The sequence below is a fragment of the Papilio machaon genome, chromosome 28, assembly GCF_912999745.1.
Source record: "Papilio machaon chromosome 28, ilPapMach1.1, whole genome shotgun sequence".
Classification (NCBI taxonomy): Eukaryota; Metazoa; Arthropoda; class Insecta; order Lepidoptera; family Papilionidae; genus Papilio; species Papilio machaon.
In genome coordinates, this window is record NC_060013.1 from 2,492,343 (window position 1) to 2,509,858 (window position 17,516).

Sequence of the window (17,516 nt, forward strand, 5' to 3'; positions counted from 1 at the left end):
TTAAATCTTGAAAATGACATTTGATAATGATTTTCGAGAGTTTAATTTCCATTAAATTAGACTTTTTTAAAAACTAAAATATCGAAAAAAAAAATCCTTTCTTTTTTTTAAACTAATTAAATGGATTATTTATTTTACTTGTACATCCCTACATTTCGTGACGTTTGTCATAGTCAGTGTTGCAAGTAAGAAATCGGAAACCGAAATTACACAAGATTTGATCTCTCAAAAAATCAATATATTTTGTAAAGGCCAATCGTAAGGTGAACTGCTTAAAAACATCGATTAAAGTGAATAAATCGATTCGGACTTCAAACATATGTGAATCGACTAAGTAACATCGTGTGTTTAAAAAGAAAAAGAGTTCACTGACGTAACATTGTAACCACGTTTGTTTGACATTATTACAAAATATAATCGAAATTTGAAAAGAGGTTGCACTATATCAGTTTTACAGATGATAACGGACAGTAATTACATATTACGTAATTTCGTATAATGAAGACATACAAAGGGAGAATAATAATTTACAAATATTTCGAGTTTTTATTGCTTTTCACTTAAATTAATTTTAAATTCAGAATTAAAAACCTAGTATTGATTAAAATTTGTATGAAGATGTGTCGAATTTCTCCGCAGCCATCTTTGTGTCAACCCAGGCGTATAATTTGGGGATATTGGCGTAGACAGCGGGGATGGGTTTACCGCAGCCAATGCCGAACGCAACCAGTCCGTAAACCGCGTACCGGTTGGAATCTGCACCCTCCTGGAACAATTACAGGTGCAAATCAAAAACTGGAAAAGTTATAAATGACTAGTGGTCGCCCATTGATCGAAATCAGTCAATAATTCATAAAAAAGTTTTTTTTTCAAATGGCACACATAAACTTTAATAGTGTCAAAATTCATATATTCATATATATCAGCAAGACCAAGAGTGGAAGAGGCACTAAATTTACCACAGATATACAAAAACACTTTACTTTATATACAAAGTACTCTGTGAACTGTAGACATAGCAACTATTTTGGTCAAAATTCACTCAAAAATTCAAAAATAAGTATTATATAATAAGTGTATACAAAAATTGACAGATAATTGATGATGACAGCTCAACGCTAGCGCCGCCTACTTACAACTTTCAGTTTTCTCCCCATTAGCGACTCGTACGATGACAGAGGCGCCAAGATATATAAAAACCACTATACCTGTATTGGGCAGACGAGAGAGGAGCCGCCGTCGCCTTTGCAGGTGTCGACGCCGGGCACGCCACCAGCACACAAGTGCGAGTCATGCAGCGTATAGCGCGGACCAACTCGCGTGCGCCGCAGCGCAGCCTGGCACGGCCCTGGCTCCACATAGCTCAGTTCCACCTTAAACAACATTTACTAAAACTTCAGTGCGAGGAGCTTAATCGAACCGGTAAGAGGCCCTGCTACTGTAGTTAGTTTTGTCAAAAAATATGTTAAACCTAAAAAAATATGGAAAATGACAAAAATTATTACCTATCGAAATTTAGATTGACTTATGCCTACTAGCTTTATGTACTTTTATGTCTGTCAGTTTAAATTGCACCGTTTGACATTTCGAAAATCAGTCACACTTTTATGATTCATCTGTTTGTACATGTAACTAACCTTTTTGAGTATGACGGCGTTTTTGTTCTTCTGCTGGAAGTCCTTGCCCCAGCCCATGCTGTAGCAATTGGTGGCAGGCGCAGGTACACGAGGAGAGAGACACGCTACGCCGATGTGCGGCGCGTCCTCAAGATTGAAGGGGCTCACCAGAATCAGCAGCGCCACGTCGTTGACTGCCGGAGCTGGAAACAGTAACATAGAATAGAATTGCCCTAACTCTGTCGGCGCTAACCGGGTGACTTTCACAGCATGGTGCAGAAAAGGCTACACCTTTATGTCCTTTGTTTCTTTTTAAATTTTGTAGTAGGGACTGACATTTTCCTAAGAAAAATGGTCCCAATAAATAAATAATCGAAGACAACATATTACGACTATATGTGGACCAATTTGATAGGTCACAGTTGATACTTTATCGAAATTTTACAACGTAACGTCTATTAAATTAAAACTACACGATTGGTTGACTTTTTTCAAATTTCGATTGTATGTTTATTTTAAAATATTTCCAAGCGTACGTCGTTACAATGTTCCTTCAGTAAACCTTTTTTTCTACACACTAAGGATGTTAAGAAAATAATCGAACGAAAAACAACGATATTCCATATCGATTAATTCACTTCATCGATGTTTTCAAGCAGCTCACCTCACTATGAAGCTAAAATTAATAGATGTCAAATGCGACCGATATTGGCCCAACTACTTCATTATAAAAAAAATACCCCAAAGCGTCACTCTTTTAATCCTTTATATCAGATCCATTTCAAATACGTTGCCTACCTCTATTCGACGGAGGATTATTGTGCGTCCCCGCACACAAAGAGTATATTTCCCAATCCTACGTATTCCGTCTTCCGTCAAACTTACTTCTACGTCCCATCCTTTATCAGAAAAAGGTGGAAAGGGAAAGAAGACTAGACGAGGAATGACTTTCACTGGAGACTTGTCTTCTGTGTGGTCGTGGTATTGCAGCGTGAGAGACACAAAGTGCAACAGATGTTGTTGTTGATGGCGTCTACCACTGTTCTGGTTTTAGTGTGGTGTTAACATCGTACTCGGTACATCGGTGTTAACATTCGGCTCGTCGTGGACCTCAGGGACTTGGATCACTTTTATGATATATTAACTTCTTAGAATATTGTAAAATAAAGAACTTACTCCTGTAGTACTCTTCATGGATGATCTTCTTATTGACAAGCCGCTCTTGAGTAGGATACAGCTCCATAGTTGTCTGCGTGTCCCACTCGCCAGCGCGGCATTTTATCTGATCAGGATTTCAAGTCATTATTACTTCAATTTAGTATAAGGTTGCCAAAGTGTAAACGAGTAGGATTCGGCGAGGTTTGATCCCATTTTGGGAGACTTGACCCCCATTTTTGGGGTTGATTTTAGGAAGAAATTGATTACCTGATGGATACTCTTTTTCATTTAAAAAACCATCATATATTATTATTCAGAACAGGACTTTGAAATGTTGATGAAGCTAAAAATGGAAGAATGCTTTCCTGTTAAGGATAAGCCTTGAATACACCTGTAGCAGAAGTGAGAGCTAGATTAATCATCATCTCACCTGGCTGGGTGTTTGCCAATCCACCTTGTGGGCGATGGTGATGACCACGGACGGGTGGATGATTGCGCCACCTCCGTAATAGTCAGACTGCTTCCATTCTACGGCCTCTTCGCTGTTGACCGCTCTGTTGTTATAAAAATTAAAAGGACAATTGAAGGAAATTAATGTTTCACAAAGGAAATCTTTTATTTGTCCGAATTAGGGTACTGTTATTTAGGTTTTCAAATATCTTATTGGCTCGGAACATCGCACAAAACGCTGCGCAGAATTCAATGTTAGGTGAGGCACTGCGCAGCGCGCAGATGATACTGAGCCGATTAAAATGGTGTAACTAGATCATCTTAAAGGTGACCAAACACACTACCTACGTGCTGAGAACCACTGGTCTAGTTTAAGAAAATCACCTCATCACAGCAACCATCCAGGGATATTCCCCATAGTCTGCGTATGTCTTCCTGTTAATATTGTCTGCGTCCTTGGTGCGGAATATTCCGGCGCCGGGGTTGCTCCAGCCGCACCCGGCGGTCACCGGTGGCGGCGTCGGCTGTACTCTGGTAGCGGCCGAACGCAGGCAACACATTTGTAAGTAGTGAGGGCACGATCCAATCCTGTTGAACACAATACACAACTCACAATCGCTTGCAACGATAGCAAACCCAGCTGACGAACCTTCAGGAGTGGAACGGTGAAGCATTAAAAGTAATTTATGGAAGAAAAGATCTGCCAAGTCAATAGTAATGGGGTCCCAATGGGGTCCAAACACCTCTATAAATGGACTGAATAGGCGATTGCTTGAAAATGACAGCATTTGCTTCGTTCAGATTTAAACACGTCTGTTGATGTTACGTGACAGTTATTTCTATCTATAGTATTAGTTCGAATCCACACCATCGCTACAAACCGCTACGACCAGCGCCAATATGGTAAAAATCAAATAAGCACAAAATATTACGTCTTATAGCCAGTCTATTTACAGTGGTCAGTGCTAGATAGCCATAGAATTCATTGCTCTATGGCTTAACATCAAACTCAATACCAACTCACCTTAAGTCGATGAGAGTTGTATTGTCTATGACTCCATCCTTGCACTGCTGTATCAAGACACAGATGCCATTCTCGCCCGTGTCCGTCGTGCACACAGCACTTTCTGAGAAATAACATACGTAGCTCTCCTCTTATTCTAGAACTCTACAGCAATCACACCCATATAATATTGCTATCCTTTAAGTTATCTTTGACAAAATAGAGACGACAGTATATCACAAGCGACACAGCTGTCTAACCTCTTAGTTCCACTCCACTCCAATCATGAGGAACCCAACTAAAATTTATGATCTGCAGATAAGATAACAGTTTCCAAGTGTGAAGCAGCTCAACTCGAGCTGCGAGCGAATGATTGGTCGCTCTGCTAATTGCTAATATGGCTGAATCTCGTTGACTCGCATAGTGAGTTGTGAGCTGTTGTGAGAGTTTTAGTCGAGCCTGTCGCTCAATCCTATGTGAGCTTATCTTTTGAACCGATTCAGAATTTATTTACATACGTCTAGTTCAGGACTTTAATGACTTAGTTTAGAAGGAAGGTAGGAAAAAGAAGGGTTCGTGTCGATTGAAACCGTAAATTAAGATTTTGGTTAATTTTTATATAAGGAAAGTTTTAGGGTTTTCCAGTTTTAACGTAATTTGTAATTTCTACTGACAAAATATATTCCTGAATTCCTACTATTAGCATGCACATCGAATAAATTTCAAATCAGTTCTCTTTTGCTAAAGGAAAAATTATAAGTATAGCTTGTTTCCTAAAATACAGTATTTGCAGGTTTTTTTTTACCATTGAAGTCCTGATCGAGAACTGGATCCAGAATCGTGTTCTGTGGTGCGGCTGTGGTACTGCTAGTGCTGGTCGTGGTGCTGGTCGGTGGCGTGCCAAGGACTCGGTTCAACCAGTTCACATCGTCAGGGTTCAGATCTTTGTTTGCAAAAAAATTACAGTAACAATAATCACAAGTTACGAACACACGGCAGTGGATCTAGCACGAATATTTATGACAGTCGCCTTCGTATCCTCATCGTCAATGATGTCATAATTACTATAAGATTTTTGGTGTACTTTGCTCTTAGGGCGCTACATAAATTTTACTTCTGTTGCGACGTCATCGCTAAGATACAAAAAGGGCTTCTAGAATATTCCATCAATAGAAAGAAACTTCGTTGACTAATGTATGGGATTCGAATGTTCGAGAAAATACTGAAATAAAGCCAAAGGAACATCGAAAATAAGAAATCGAAATTCGGCCTATTTAAGGAGAGTCAGACGCGACCCGGAACAGTCATTAAGTGAGCAGTGAAGAAGTAATAAGTGAAAAGGAATTAGACGTGCAGTAGAAAATGTGCAAGTGAAGTGAAAGTGCAAGTGGTGAAGTGCAGTGTCAGTGTAGTGTTAAGTGTTCAATAACAATGATTCGGTGTGTGGTGCTGAAAGACAATCGTGTAAGTGTTTGGACACGTTGTGCAGTGTCGCAATAGATCAAAGTAGAACTGTAATAGTGTTTTCATCTGTATCTCATACCTCACGCTCGTAACAATAGAAAATTTGTCGATAACGATACGATGGCACTTGTCACAAATATTCGTGCTATTCCCCACTGAAGTATACTGTTGGTCTTTAGCTATACATACCAGAATTCTCCTGTGTCAGTACCGCACTTGGCAGTAACAGCGCCGCCAGCAAGCAGATGTACCACCTGTGAAAAAGTACATTCAGTAGTCAATAGTGGCACAGTATGCAGCAGCATTAGCTGTTAGCTGTTGCAAGTTTGAAGCGCAAGACCGGCGCAATATACCACACTGAAGACATAGAAGTATTGCTGCATTTTGTCTGATTAGTCTGTATTGGGAAGACCAACTCTAGTCTTTTTCAACTTCGCAGCATTTTCATAGTGGACGTAAACGAAAGAGCACAAAACTTTTTTTTAAACTCTCCTCTGTCTATTAAAAGCAGTTGACAGTTACTTTTACATAAATTAAATTATATTTTTAACTAGCGGTCGACCGTGACTTCGTCAGCGCAGAAATAAAAGAACAAAAAATGGCCTACAAAACAAGCTCGCATGCATCAGCTACCTTTCAGTCAAAGTCCGGTCGAAATCGGTCCAGTCGTTCCGGAGATTACCCGGAACAAACTCCGTCTTGCGGACAGTCATACAGACAAATATTTTAAGAATTGTTTTTTTTTTCACATTTACACGTTATCCATCATGTGTATGAAATATAATTTTTTATCATGTATCATTTTATTTTTTAAGATGACATTACATTTAAATATGATTTCGTCGTGCGGTTAAACTCTAATGACCTTAAAATACGTAAAATTATATCAACATTACATAATAATAATTCTAGCCCGCGACGCGATCTGCGCGTAATTACAAAAAGAACTTAATAAACAGCCTATGTGTTCTTCTAGACTAGTGTTTCTCAAGGTGGGGCTTACGCCCCACCTGGGGGGCATTTGGATTTAGAGGGGGGCAATTCGGAGATTTAAAAACTTAAGGCATCCTTACAATGATAACCAGTGCTAAAAAGTACATTAAAACGTTTTAGAGACAAAAATCCGTTGCATTTAAACTATTTATATGTGTTTTCGTGTTTAAAAATGTTATATGAAATTGATCTAGTCAGCCAAAAGTAGTATTTAATTATTTCTCTAACATTGTAAATTTAGGCCTCGAGAGAAATTTATTTCTAAACAAAATTTATAAGGGGGCCATAGTTCATCCTGAAAAATGTGACATGGATCCAAAAAGGTTGGGCAACACTGTTCTAGACTATGTTTAAGATCTGTTGAGCCTAGGTATCTCTAGAACGGCTCAACGGATCTTGATGAAATTTGGCACAATTGTAGAAAATAGTCTAGAAGAACACATAGGCTAAGTTAGTTTTAAGTTTTTTTTTATATGTTGAAGACATAATGTTTTCGACAGAAAAAAAAAAAATCATCCATTCGTCACAAGATGGCATTATTTTCACTTATTTAAAAACTACAAAGCAATTTTAACTAAATCTATCTATATATATAAAAGAAAGTCGTGTTAGTTACACTATTTATAACTCAAGATCGGTCGAACTGATTTAGCTGAAAATTGATGAAGCTTAGAACTAGGAGACGGACATAGGAACTTTTTTTATCTTGTGTGCATTTTTTTTTCCCTCCCGGGCGGAGTCGCGGGTAAAAGCTAGTTATTAATAAACAAAATTATGAAGATCGTATGTTTTAGATAAAAAATACGTAATTATATTATTCTATTGTCATAACAAATTTATAAGGAAAACAATATTTACATATAGATACACTGCCCGGCAGTGTCCGACTACAGGGTCAGATACCTTGGTCCGCCGAGGTCGCCGCCAGAGATCACCAGCAACATTAACGGACTGCTGGGGTTCTTTGGCGAGCTGGGCTGGCTGGAGTAACCTACAGCCTGCCTTCACGCAAAATACGCGCTTGTCGTGGAGTTGCGGAAAACTGAGCCCCTACTACTAGCTACTAACTAACTACATATTGATTAATCATTTGTGGTTGCGTATATTCCTGTTATTGTACTCGTAATTTTGCAAATTAATTGTCCTTGACTGAGAACAAAACAAAGCATACAAACGCTAAAATTTTAATTTAGTAAATAAATAACGGCAAATAAGCTAAACATTTTGGTACGAAAAATTTAAAAGAAATATTTATATGACGCTACAATAAAAAAAAATACAGTCGAATTGATAACCTCCTTCTTTTTGAAGTCGGCTAATAAAGTAAACATTAATAACGTCAAGATATTAAAAGGTCAGAGGTTTTGATGAATGTATAGTTTATTAATTCGTAATTAAATTACATTCAAATACGAACAAGTAAAAAGTACTCTTCCTTTTAGGTTATTTAATATATAAATGATAAATGTATTTCAAGACAAAAGAGAAAACATTGTACACTAAAAAACATTTTATTTATAACTAATCTTACTAGTATTATAAATGCTAATGTTTAGATGGATGTTTGTTTGAAGGTTTCTCCGGAACGGCTCAATGGATCTTGAAGAAATTTGGCTTGGATATAGAATATAGTCTGGAAAAACACTTAGGCTACTTTTTAAGTTTGTTTTTAATTTCGCGCGGACGGCGTCTTGAGCGACATCTAACACATTTTATAAATGAGATAGTTCAAATGGAAGTTTGTTAGGTTTGTCCAGAATTTCTGCATAGATTTCGATGAATTTCGATACAGATGTTGAATACTCATTTGAAAGAATACATAGATTATTTTCAATTCCGCGCGGATGAAATATCTACGTAACTAAAAAGAACACAAAAGGCACATATCACAACATTTGAGGAAAACAACATATTTAATTCCATGACCATTTAAAAACTATATTTTAATAATAAAACTATTAAAATAATAAAGTTATTAAACTTACTTCATAATTCAGTCTGTTGTTTCTCCTTTACACAGCAAATATTAAAAATAAATAAAGTTTTATAACGAAAAAGGCGACTTTCGCGCCAAGAGTGCGGATAGTAACTGACAGAACTTGCATGAACTGAGAATTCGCGAATCAAGTTTTGATTACCACAGAGTATAGTAGTTAGTTTTTTTTTACCCGACTGAATAAATATCTTACTAATATTATAAATGCGAATGTTTAAATGAATGAATGGATGTTCGTTTGAAGGTATCTACAGAACGGCATAACGGATCTTGATGAAATTTGGCACAGATGTAGAACGGAAGAACACACTGGCTAATTATTGCGTTGTTTTTAAATTCCGCTCGGACGGAGTCGCGGGCGGCAGCTAGTTAATACATAAGTCTTACAGCTGAATCAGTAACCGGGAAGTGGATCAAATTTAATTTGCAAAATTTGATGACAAACATTGGTACAGGTGAAGCTAAATAAAAGTTTAGACAATACTGAGTAAATTTGTTTGAAATGCTTAATTTTCCCCTTACTTTTGTGCTCCGAATAATGTATCTATCTTACTAATATTATAAATGAGAATTTTTAGATGTATGGATGGATGAATGTTTGAAGGTAGGTATCTCCAGAACGACTCAACAGATCTTGATTAGATTTGACACAGACGTAGAATATAGTTTGGAAGAACACATAGGCTACTTGTTATTTTTTTTAATTCCGCGCAGATGGGCAAAAGCTAGAACGTTATAAATCTATGGTCGTAATTTTGTGGAAATGATAAAATGAAGTTTCACATAGATAGCTCTTTTTAACTTTTGTATTGCGACAATGTTCACTAAACAAAGATGTTAATATGTGTACTATTTAATACAGAAGTCACTGTTCGTAACTACTCTGTGCTTATAAAATGCAAAGCGAGGTCAAGCCGTTTAGATATACACATAATTAAATAAATCAAACTATAAAATAAATGATAATATATTATTTTCATTATCGTTTGAAAACATTGAGTTATTTATAAAATTAAGTCTGTTAGCAAAAAAGAACCTAACATTAAATCTGAAATACGTAAAAAGAAGGAATTCGTCTAATTTTTATCCGTAATATTTCGAGTATTTCAATAAACGAAATTATTAAACTAAAACTAACAAACCACACATAGGTACGAACATAACTGCAATTATATTTTTGCCACACTTTTACCTCAGTTTTCTTCTAATGTCTGTTGTAGAATAAATCTGAGTTATCTATTTGTTTGTCTGTGTGACTAAAATTGCATTTAAATTTTCTGGATATAATCAGCTTTGCTCCGGAAATTCCGACGTTGACATTATTCGATATTGTATATGTAGGTATTTTCCTAAAAGCAAAAGCGACTTTATAACTAAAATACCAAGAAAAAGAGGGCGGAGCTTTTTGGAACGAAGTTCCTTATCGCGCGTTGTGAAAGGGGGCTAGACGGAAAAAATTCTTACGAAAAGTTGTCACGACACTTTTTGCTATAGTAAGTATGTTAACGACGAATGAGCGCTACTTCACCATGGCAACGACGTGACAATATATAACGAAAATTCATAGAAATAAAATGTACTTCTTGTGAAGACTTAAGTTTTTTATTCATAGAATAAACATTGGTTCTTTCACTAATTAATAGAAAGGAACTTCGTTCCATCCGGGTGTCCCTTGACACCTCTCAAGTTTTTTATTATTTATTAAAGTTAATGTGAAAACAAAATGACATTTGGAAAATGGACTCTCGATTAGATGACAGACTTCTATGAAAAACTCCATCTATCTTACTTATCTTATAAAGATGAATGGATGTTTGTCTGAAAGTATCTCCGGAACGGCTGAAAGGGTCTCGATTAAATTTGACACAGATATAGAACATAGTTTGGAAGAACATATAGGCTACTTATTAAGTTTGTTTTTAATTTCGCGCGGAAGGAGTCTTAGGAAGAGCTAGTACGTTAAATATGCCTACAAGATTTTAAGATCAGTTCATTCTACGTTCTACGTAGATCTGATCTGATGAAGTAAATATATTTAAATAATATTATCTATGCTAGTAAATACTTATGTTTTTAAACATATGTAACAAGGAAAAAATTCCATATTAATTCTTAAAAAAACCTCAACAGATAAAGAATATATTAAAGTGTTTTCGATTTCAGTATTTTCCTGGGCTTTACCCAAGTTTTGTTGCCAACTGTAAAAGACAAGCCCCTGACCCGCGTTTTATCTCAACGACCCCTCACTGACATAGTCATAGAGATGTGCCGCAACCGTTGTCCGTTCTCAAAATAAATGTAACAACTATCATAATATAACAGTGATTATGAATTCACGATCGAACTGTATAAAGCTACAAATTTAGTTTTAACTGTTTTGTCGAACTGTTTTTTTTAATATACTAAGGTGGTAAACAAGCGGGCGGCCACCTGAATTCAACGAAATAGCAAAACGACCGCTGCCTATAGACATTCGCAATTTTAGAAGTGTTGCCTACCTCTAATCAATGGACAAGGGGAAGCACAGGAAAAGAATATTTTCAAATCCTATGCATCCTCCTCCGTCAAATAAACTTCAAAGAGTACTAAAATTAGGCCTCCGTCCTTCATTAGGCGTGTACAGTTAAAGTTGAAGGTGTGTTAGCAAAACTAAGTTGTACAATTTAACTGACACACTTACGATTTAACTGAATATTTAAAAACTGTACAGTTAAAATGAATCTAGCGAGCTTCGTCAATCTCGAACAGTGTTTTAATTGATGCAAACTTTGAAAAACAATCGGTTGAAATAAAATTGAATCAATTTTGGAGATCGATATCTTATTCCTTTCGATTTGTAAAAAATCGGTTAGATATATCGATTCTAACTTGAGTCCAGGACATCACTAGCCGATCATCTCGTAGAGTACAACAAAACGTTTTTGGTGAATTGCGAGACGCGAAGTGACGCGCGAATTGTTAAAACGGTTTTGTAAGTTGCGGTGACACTGAAAACAATGTGGTGAGTACAATGTTAAGGTAAATTTACATATTATTTTAGGTAGTATTAAAGACGTTTAAATATGTAGATCCCGCATATTTTACAGTGGTAGATCTCGCAACAACAATATTTGTTGGGTGAATGAATGGGACTCGCTCAGTGAAATACCACAACCACACAGAAGACAGGCGTCAAGTGGAAGCAATTTCGCGTGCAGTCTGATTAGTGTGCGTGCTGGAGGCCAAATTTTAGTCCTCTTTCCCTTCCTACCCTTTTCTTATTAGGAAAGGATGGGAAGGGGAAGTGGATTTGGCGAATGAGTGCAAATATCCTCTTTCTGTGCGTCTTCTTCTCCGTTGATTAAAGGTAGGCAACGCATCTGCATTTGCGGATGTCCATGAGCAACGGTCGCTTCGGTATTTCGGCGAATTAAGGTGGCCGTTTGCTACCTTTTGATTTAAAAAAAATAAATATCCGTTCGATCGATGTTCCAAAAACGTGGGAACATTTTTAACAAACTGTAATTATAAAAATAAAAATTCAACAAACCGCTAACAATTTGAATTTAGAATGTTTATTAGGGGCGTGATACTGACCTCTAAATTCCACAGGACAGGCTATAAGCCGTGGTATTTTCTGCCGATATGATTTTCATAATTTTAGCGCTGATGGTAGCCACTGGTAGCGGTGTTGGGAACTCGATCCAGCAAATACATATCCATCCATCTAAAGTAAACTTTCGCATTTATAATATTAGTAAGATAGTTATATTAACTTTCCAGGTGGCTTTGTTACTGTGTCGGCATTATCGTGGGCGCGGCAGCGCGAAGCTCCGGAGACTATCCACGGGATTCCTCGCTGTACTTCCAAGGTATGTGTATAAAAACAAGAGTAAGGAGTAAAATATTCTAAGCATTTTATAGATTAAAATATCCTAATGTTTATGACAACTTTTATTATTTATTTCTATTACCTAAAGAACATTTTTTAATACTATTTTTCTTTTGTAAAATAAATAGGATTTTATATTTTCAATTGAGATTCTGTTAATAAAATTCGAATAATAAAAATGTTAGTGTCATCTAACGGCGAGTAGATAAAAAAAGACCGGAAATTTGAAAGTTGTTGACCAGTGCCATCTAAATTTTATAGCCGAAAGATGGTTCAAATGTCTAGCGCCATCTTACGGTTAGTAGAAAAAACGGAACTCGAATGTTGCTAACACCATCTAGCGTTTTATATTATTTAAGATAAACAACTGTTAGATTGTAGTGTTTAGAAAAGTTATAGAAGTGCAGCTTATAAAAAATTCTTATCATTACCTTCAGGAACTTCCCAACCACAAGCCAGTGGAACTAGAGATGATGTAAATGACGATTTTGTACCGATATTGAACTCTGGAATGAATATCCTCGAAGGTAGGTAGGGTACTATCTAATGATGTGGAACAATTTGTTTTTTTTTGGCCGATTATAAACTTCATCAAAAAGCCGTTGATATTTTAGCAAATGTGTGTTCTACCATCTACATCAATGGGCCTTGGACAAATTGTAACAATCGCATTCGTCTCATTATCGTGAATTATGTCAAAATCAATATGAGATTTTTTGGTGTAATTTACGCCCGGTAGGGGGCGCTGCACAAATAATCAAATTCTGTCGATGACGATACGATGGCGATTATCACAAATATTTCTTCTACTTATACTCTATAATAGATAATAATAATTTTCTTATCGCCGATTACAAAATAATTAATTGGATACTAAGGGATTACCTCAACGTGGCTTTATTAAGAGAAAGGTGATTAAATTTAACCTTTTGCGAATTATATAAGAATTTTAAATAATCCGGCAAATGATCTTTTTGTAGTTTGTCATATAATTAAAATGTTGTATATTATTATATTAATACGACATTTAGATTTAACTAGCTATCGCCCGCGGCTCAGTTCGCGCGATATTAAAAGAAAAAAATTTAACTAGTAGTACATAAATATGTTCGAAGCATAGCGTACGTCGGCGGCTCAGGGGTTAAGCACTTGACTTGCAATCTGGAGGTCCTGGGTTCGAATCCCGCCATATACCAATGTGTTTTTCGATTTTCGATTTACATATGTACATTTAACCGACGTTTTTACGATGAAGGAAAACATCGTGATGAAACCTGCACATATCTGAGAAGAAATTCAATGATATGTGTGAAGTCAACCCGCACTTGGCCAGCGTGGTTGACTATATACTAGTCACCCCTAACTTGGGGTAGTATCCGAACCCCTCAGGTGACGTATAGTGAGCTGATGGATGAATGATGAATATATGTTCTATATCCATGCCAAAATTTCATCAAGATCTGTTAAGGCGTTCTGTAGATACCTTCAAAGAAACATACATCCATCCATCTATACATTCGCATTTATAATATTTGTAAGATAATTAACTTTGATATACTTATGTAGTCAATATTAATTTGTAATTTTAATAAGGAAACAACGGTGAGGAGAACAAGGAAATAATTCCCATACTCAGTTCAGGAATGAATGTTGACAAACAGAACGACAAACGAGGTATAAAGATTTCATTATCTGTACTAATATAATTTGAGAAGAGGAAAGTTTTTTTGTAACAATTCAAGAACTACTAGACCGATGTCTAAAATTATTTTGCCTTAAGAAAGCTGGATTATCACTGAGATTTTTTTTAATTCCGTGCGGTAATATTTTTGGATTAAATATATTTATTTTGCTGTCGTAGGTACTTAGAGAATTAAGTAATCACTCAGGTAGTCGCTTATTGAAGATTTTATACTAATTGCTTGTTATTACTAAATAAATGACCGTTGGTTTCTAAGAACAATATCTCTATTTAAAACATATTGTCATCCCTCTCACTGTCTTTGACAAAACAGAGATAGAAACATGTTTTAAACGGGGATGTTGGTCTCAGAAACCTACGGTGAGTGCAACAGCCCTTACATAAAAGAGACATATTGACATTGTAAACATTTCAGAAGTAAATGAGCTAAAAGTTGACGATCATGAAACCACAAATGAAGAAAATAATGAGAAATGGTTCTCAACCATACCTTCATTATTGGATAAGAAGATTGAGGCGGATGCAGGTAAATTTGAATATCTTTAATGTAATCTTAATAGTTAAATTTCTCAAGAGGATAATGTCTTTCGTGCGTATACCTAGTTCCAAAGACAGACTGACATTTAACGCTAAAACTCAAGCTTTTAACATTGGTAGACGCCAGCAACATCTGTTGCACGAATCGGTCGGCTCGCTCAGTGAAATACCACGACCACACGAAGACAGACGTGAAGTGGAAGCAATTCCGCATACAGTCTGGTGAGTGTGGTGCAGGCCTAATTCTAGTCCTATTTCTCTTCCCATCCATTTCATATAAGGAAAGGATGAGAAGTGAATTTCACGGAGGAAGGGACGCATAAAAAGTAGAAAAATCCATTTCTGTGCATTCCTTCTTTCGTCGAGTAGCGGTTGCTTCGATATTTCAATGAATTTAGTTAACCGTTGGCTAAACTTTAGATTACATACCGTCAAGTCGACGGCTGCAATTTATATGGCGAACATAGTTATATCTAAGGACTTACTAGACAAAGTTAAAAGTTGCGGAAACTCGTAGATTTTTAGTTATTGAATAAATAAAATCATATTTTTGGTTAGATTTTCCACTACTTCTGATGTAACTTTTACAGTTTTTTTTTTAATTTTATATGTTCAATTCCTTTAGAAACGGCGAGTGAAGAGGAAGTAGAAGATGAAATTAACGTACAGGTGAAAGTGGATACAGCAGCTGAAGGTAGGAACAATAAACTGACAACTGATAGTATGGCTGATAACTTACTGCAGATAAAACGACTGAAACGATATTCACGACTGAGGCGTCTTTCCATTCATGTTATTCCCCTGAAATAGTCAGTCGGGCTACTTTTTTTTTAATTAGCTCAATTAATAACCTTATATAAATAAAAATATCTGACGATGTTGTTGCCTAATTATATAAATAAAAAATATATTTTTACATAGTTTCGACTGAAATAAGAAGACCCCAAATTACACACAGAAATGGAAAGATAGAACGTAGAGGAAGTGAGTATTAACCACTAATTTTTGTAAAAAAATGCTGTTTATAATTTTTATATTCTTAATACGTATGATAACACTAACTTAGGGGTGACTAGGTCATAGACAACCACGCTGGCCCAGTGCGGGTTGACTTCACACATATCTTTGAATTTTCTTCTCAGATATGTGCAGCATCACGATGTTTTCCTTCATCGTAAGAACGTCGGATAAATGTACATATTGAAACCGAAACTCGAAAAACACATTGGTACATGGCGGGCTTCGAACCCAGGACCTGCAGATTGCAAGTCAAGTGCTTAACTTCTGAGCCAATGACGCAGCTATTACTTTGTTACCCCTATATTCTCTGTTACTCTTGCATAAATCAACTACCTTCCAGGAAAAGTTAGACGGAACAGGTCCAGTCGTTTAATATAAAAAAATTGAACATTCGATTTTAGCAACTCAAATATAGCATGTTAGCGAATTTTTCCATGTTTTCAATATTACTAGAATATATAGATAAATAAAATACAATTTATAAGCCTTAATGTGAATACAATTTTTCAGAATTAAAAATCGTAATAAATGTTAAAACACAAAAAGACGAACCGAAAACTTTTGAGGGGCTTAAGGATTCGTTTGATAAAGGTAAGATATAAGCTACTAGCGGTTGCCCGCGACACTGTTCGCGTAGAATAAAGAAAACTTTTATTATTAGTTAGTAGAGGGGTGTTATGGGATAAGGGGGAAGGGGGTGCAGCGGCACTATGACATCGGACCACCAGCATATTTGAATAGAACTATAAATATTATCAACTATCTCCGTTGCAAATTTCAAACATTCACATTTATTAGTATTATAGATGACAAGGGCATGGAGTTTCATGCATAATTGAGAATATATTTTTTAAATCTTATTTGATACCAGCTTTTACCCGCGACTCTGTCCGCGCGGAATAAAAAAATAGAAAACGGGGTAAAAATTATCCTATGTCCGTTTCCTGGTTCTAAGCTACCTGTCCACCAATTTTCAGTCAAATCGATTCAGCCGTTCTTGAGTTATAAATAGTGTAACTAACACGACTTTCTTTTATATAGATAGACAGATAGAAGATTATAAACAACACCGATGGAATTTACTTAAAAAAGAGGCCCCCAGTGGCCTTTCTCTTCGCCATTTTTGTACTATACGTTAGATATCCATTCAAGTTATAAATCTATGGTGAAACCATAATCTCCAGAAACCTAAAGTATCACGACAAATTTAATACTTTAGGGCCAAGCACCAAGCAGTAGTAAAAATGCATGTTGGAGCTGTAGATTTTTTTTCTTAATTAATTTCTAACATTTAATTCCACAGATCAAAAATCTTACGATCATGAAACTTGCGATTTGTTGAACGCAATATACTATCCAACCAAAATTTGTAATATTCCAGCTGAACGCAATAGATCAAAAACGGACGGCAGCAGGGCCCACTAGGATCGCAGGGATCTATAAAATTATCAAATGTATTAAAATATTGAATTAATTAAACGTTTGTAAATAAGTTATTAATTGTGTTTTATTTAATTTATACTCATTATAAAAGAGACAAAACATTATTTAAATATGCGTAAATGTTCTATACCTGATAGAGACGTAAATAAAATAGCGTTTTTCTTCTTAAATGGCTATGGTAGTGTGTGGATACGTCCCAGTACCTTCGCCTGTACTTCTTCAAACAACAAGTCGTTCTATTCTTTTCATAGTGCTAAACGATA

The 17,516-nt window shown here is 36.0% G+C and overlaps 2 protein-coding genes across 3 annotated transcripts; one reads left to right on the top strand and one right to left on the bottom strand.

Annotated features, from left to right (window-relative positions):
- Nucleotides 1–534: 534 nt before the first annotated feature.
- On the bottom strand, nt 535–8,761 carry LOC106711702 (phenoloxidase-activating factor 2). Of its 2 annotated transcripts, none has more exons than XM_014504082.2 (10): nt 7,543–7,749; nt 5,881–5,945; nt 5,033–5,170; nt 4,249–4,351; nt 3,609–3,812; nt 3,205–3,328; nt 2,793–2,898; nt 1,638–1,819; nt 1,209–1,373; nt 535–766 (listed from the first exon to the last, which is right to left on the bottom strand). In XM_014504082.2, coding segments are annotated over exons 1-10 (1,254 nt in total). In that variant the 5' UTR covers nt 7,545–7,749; the 3' UTR covers nt 535–601. The 2 variants fall into 2 exon arrangements, with proteins under 2 accessions (XP_014359568.2, XP_014359567.2); XM_014504081.2 differs by lacking the exon at nt 7,543–7,749 and adding an exon at nt 8,670–8,761 and having other exon boundaries at nt 536–766.
- Nucleotides 8,762–11,622: 2,861 nt separating this feature from the next.
- On the top strand, nt 11,623–17,235 carry LOC106711726. The gene is made up of 9 exons (XM_045684867.1): nt 11,623–11,681; nt 12,443–12,531; nt 12,989–13,078; nt 14,145–14,225; nt 14,669–14,779; nt 15,416–15,484; nt 15,712–15,774; nt 16,321–16,401; nt 17,192–17,235. Exons 1-9 carry the CDS (start codon nt 11,677–11,679, stop codon nt 17,233–17,235), a joined length of 633 nt encoding a protein of 210 aa, XP_045540823.1. The 5' UTR covers nt 11,623–11,676.
- The last annotated feature ends 281 nt before the right edge of the window (nt 17,236–17,516 follow it).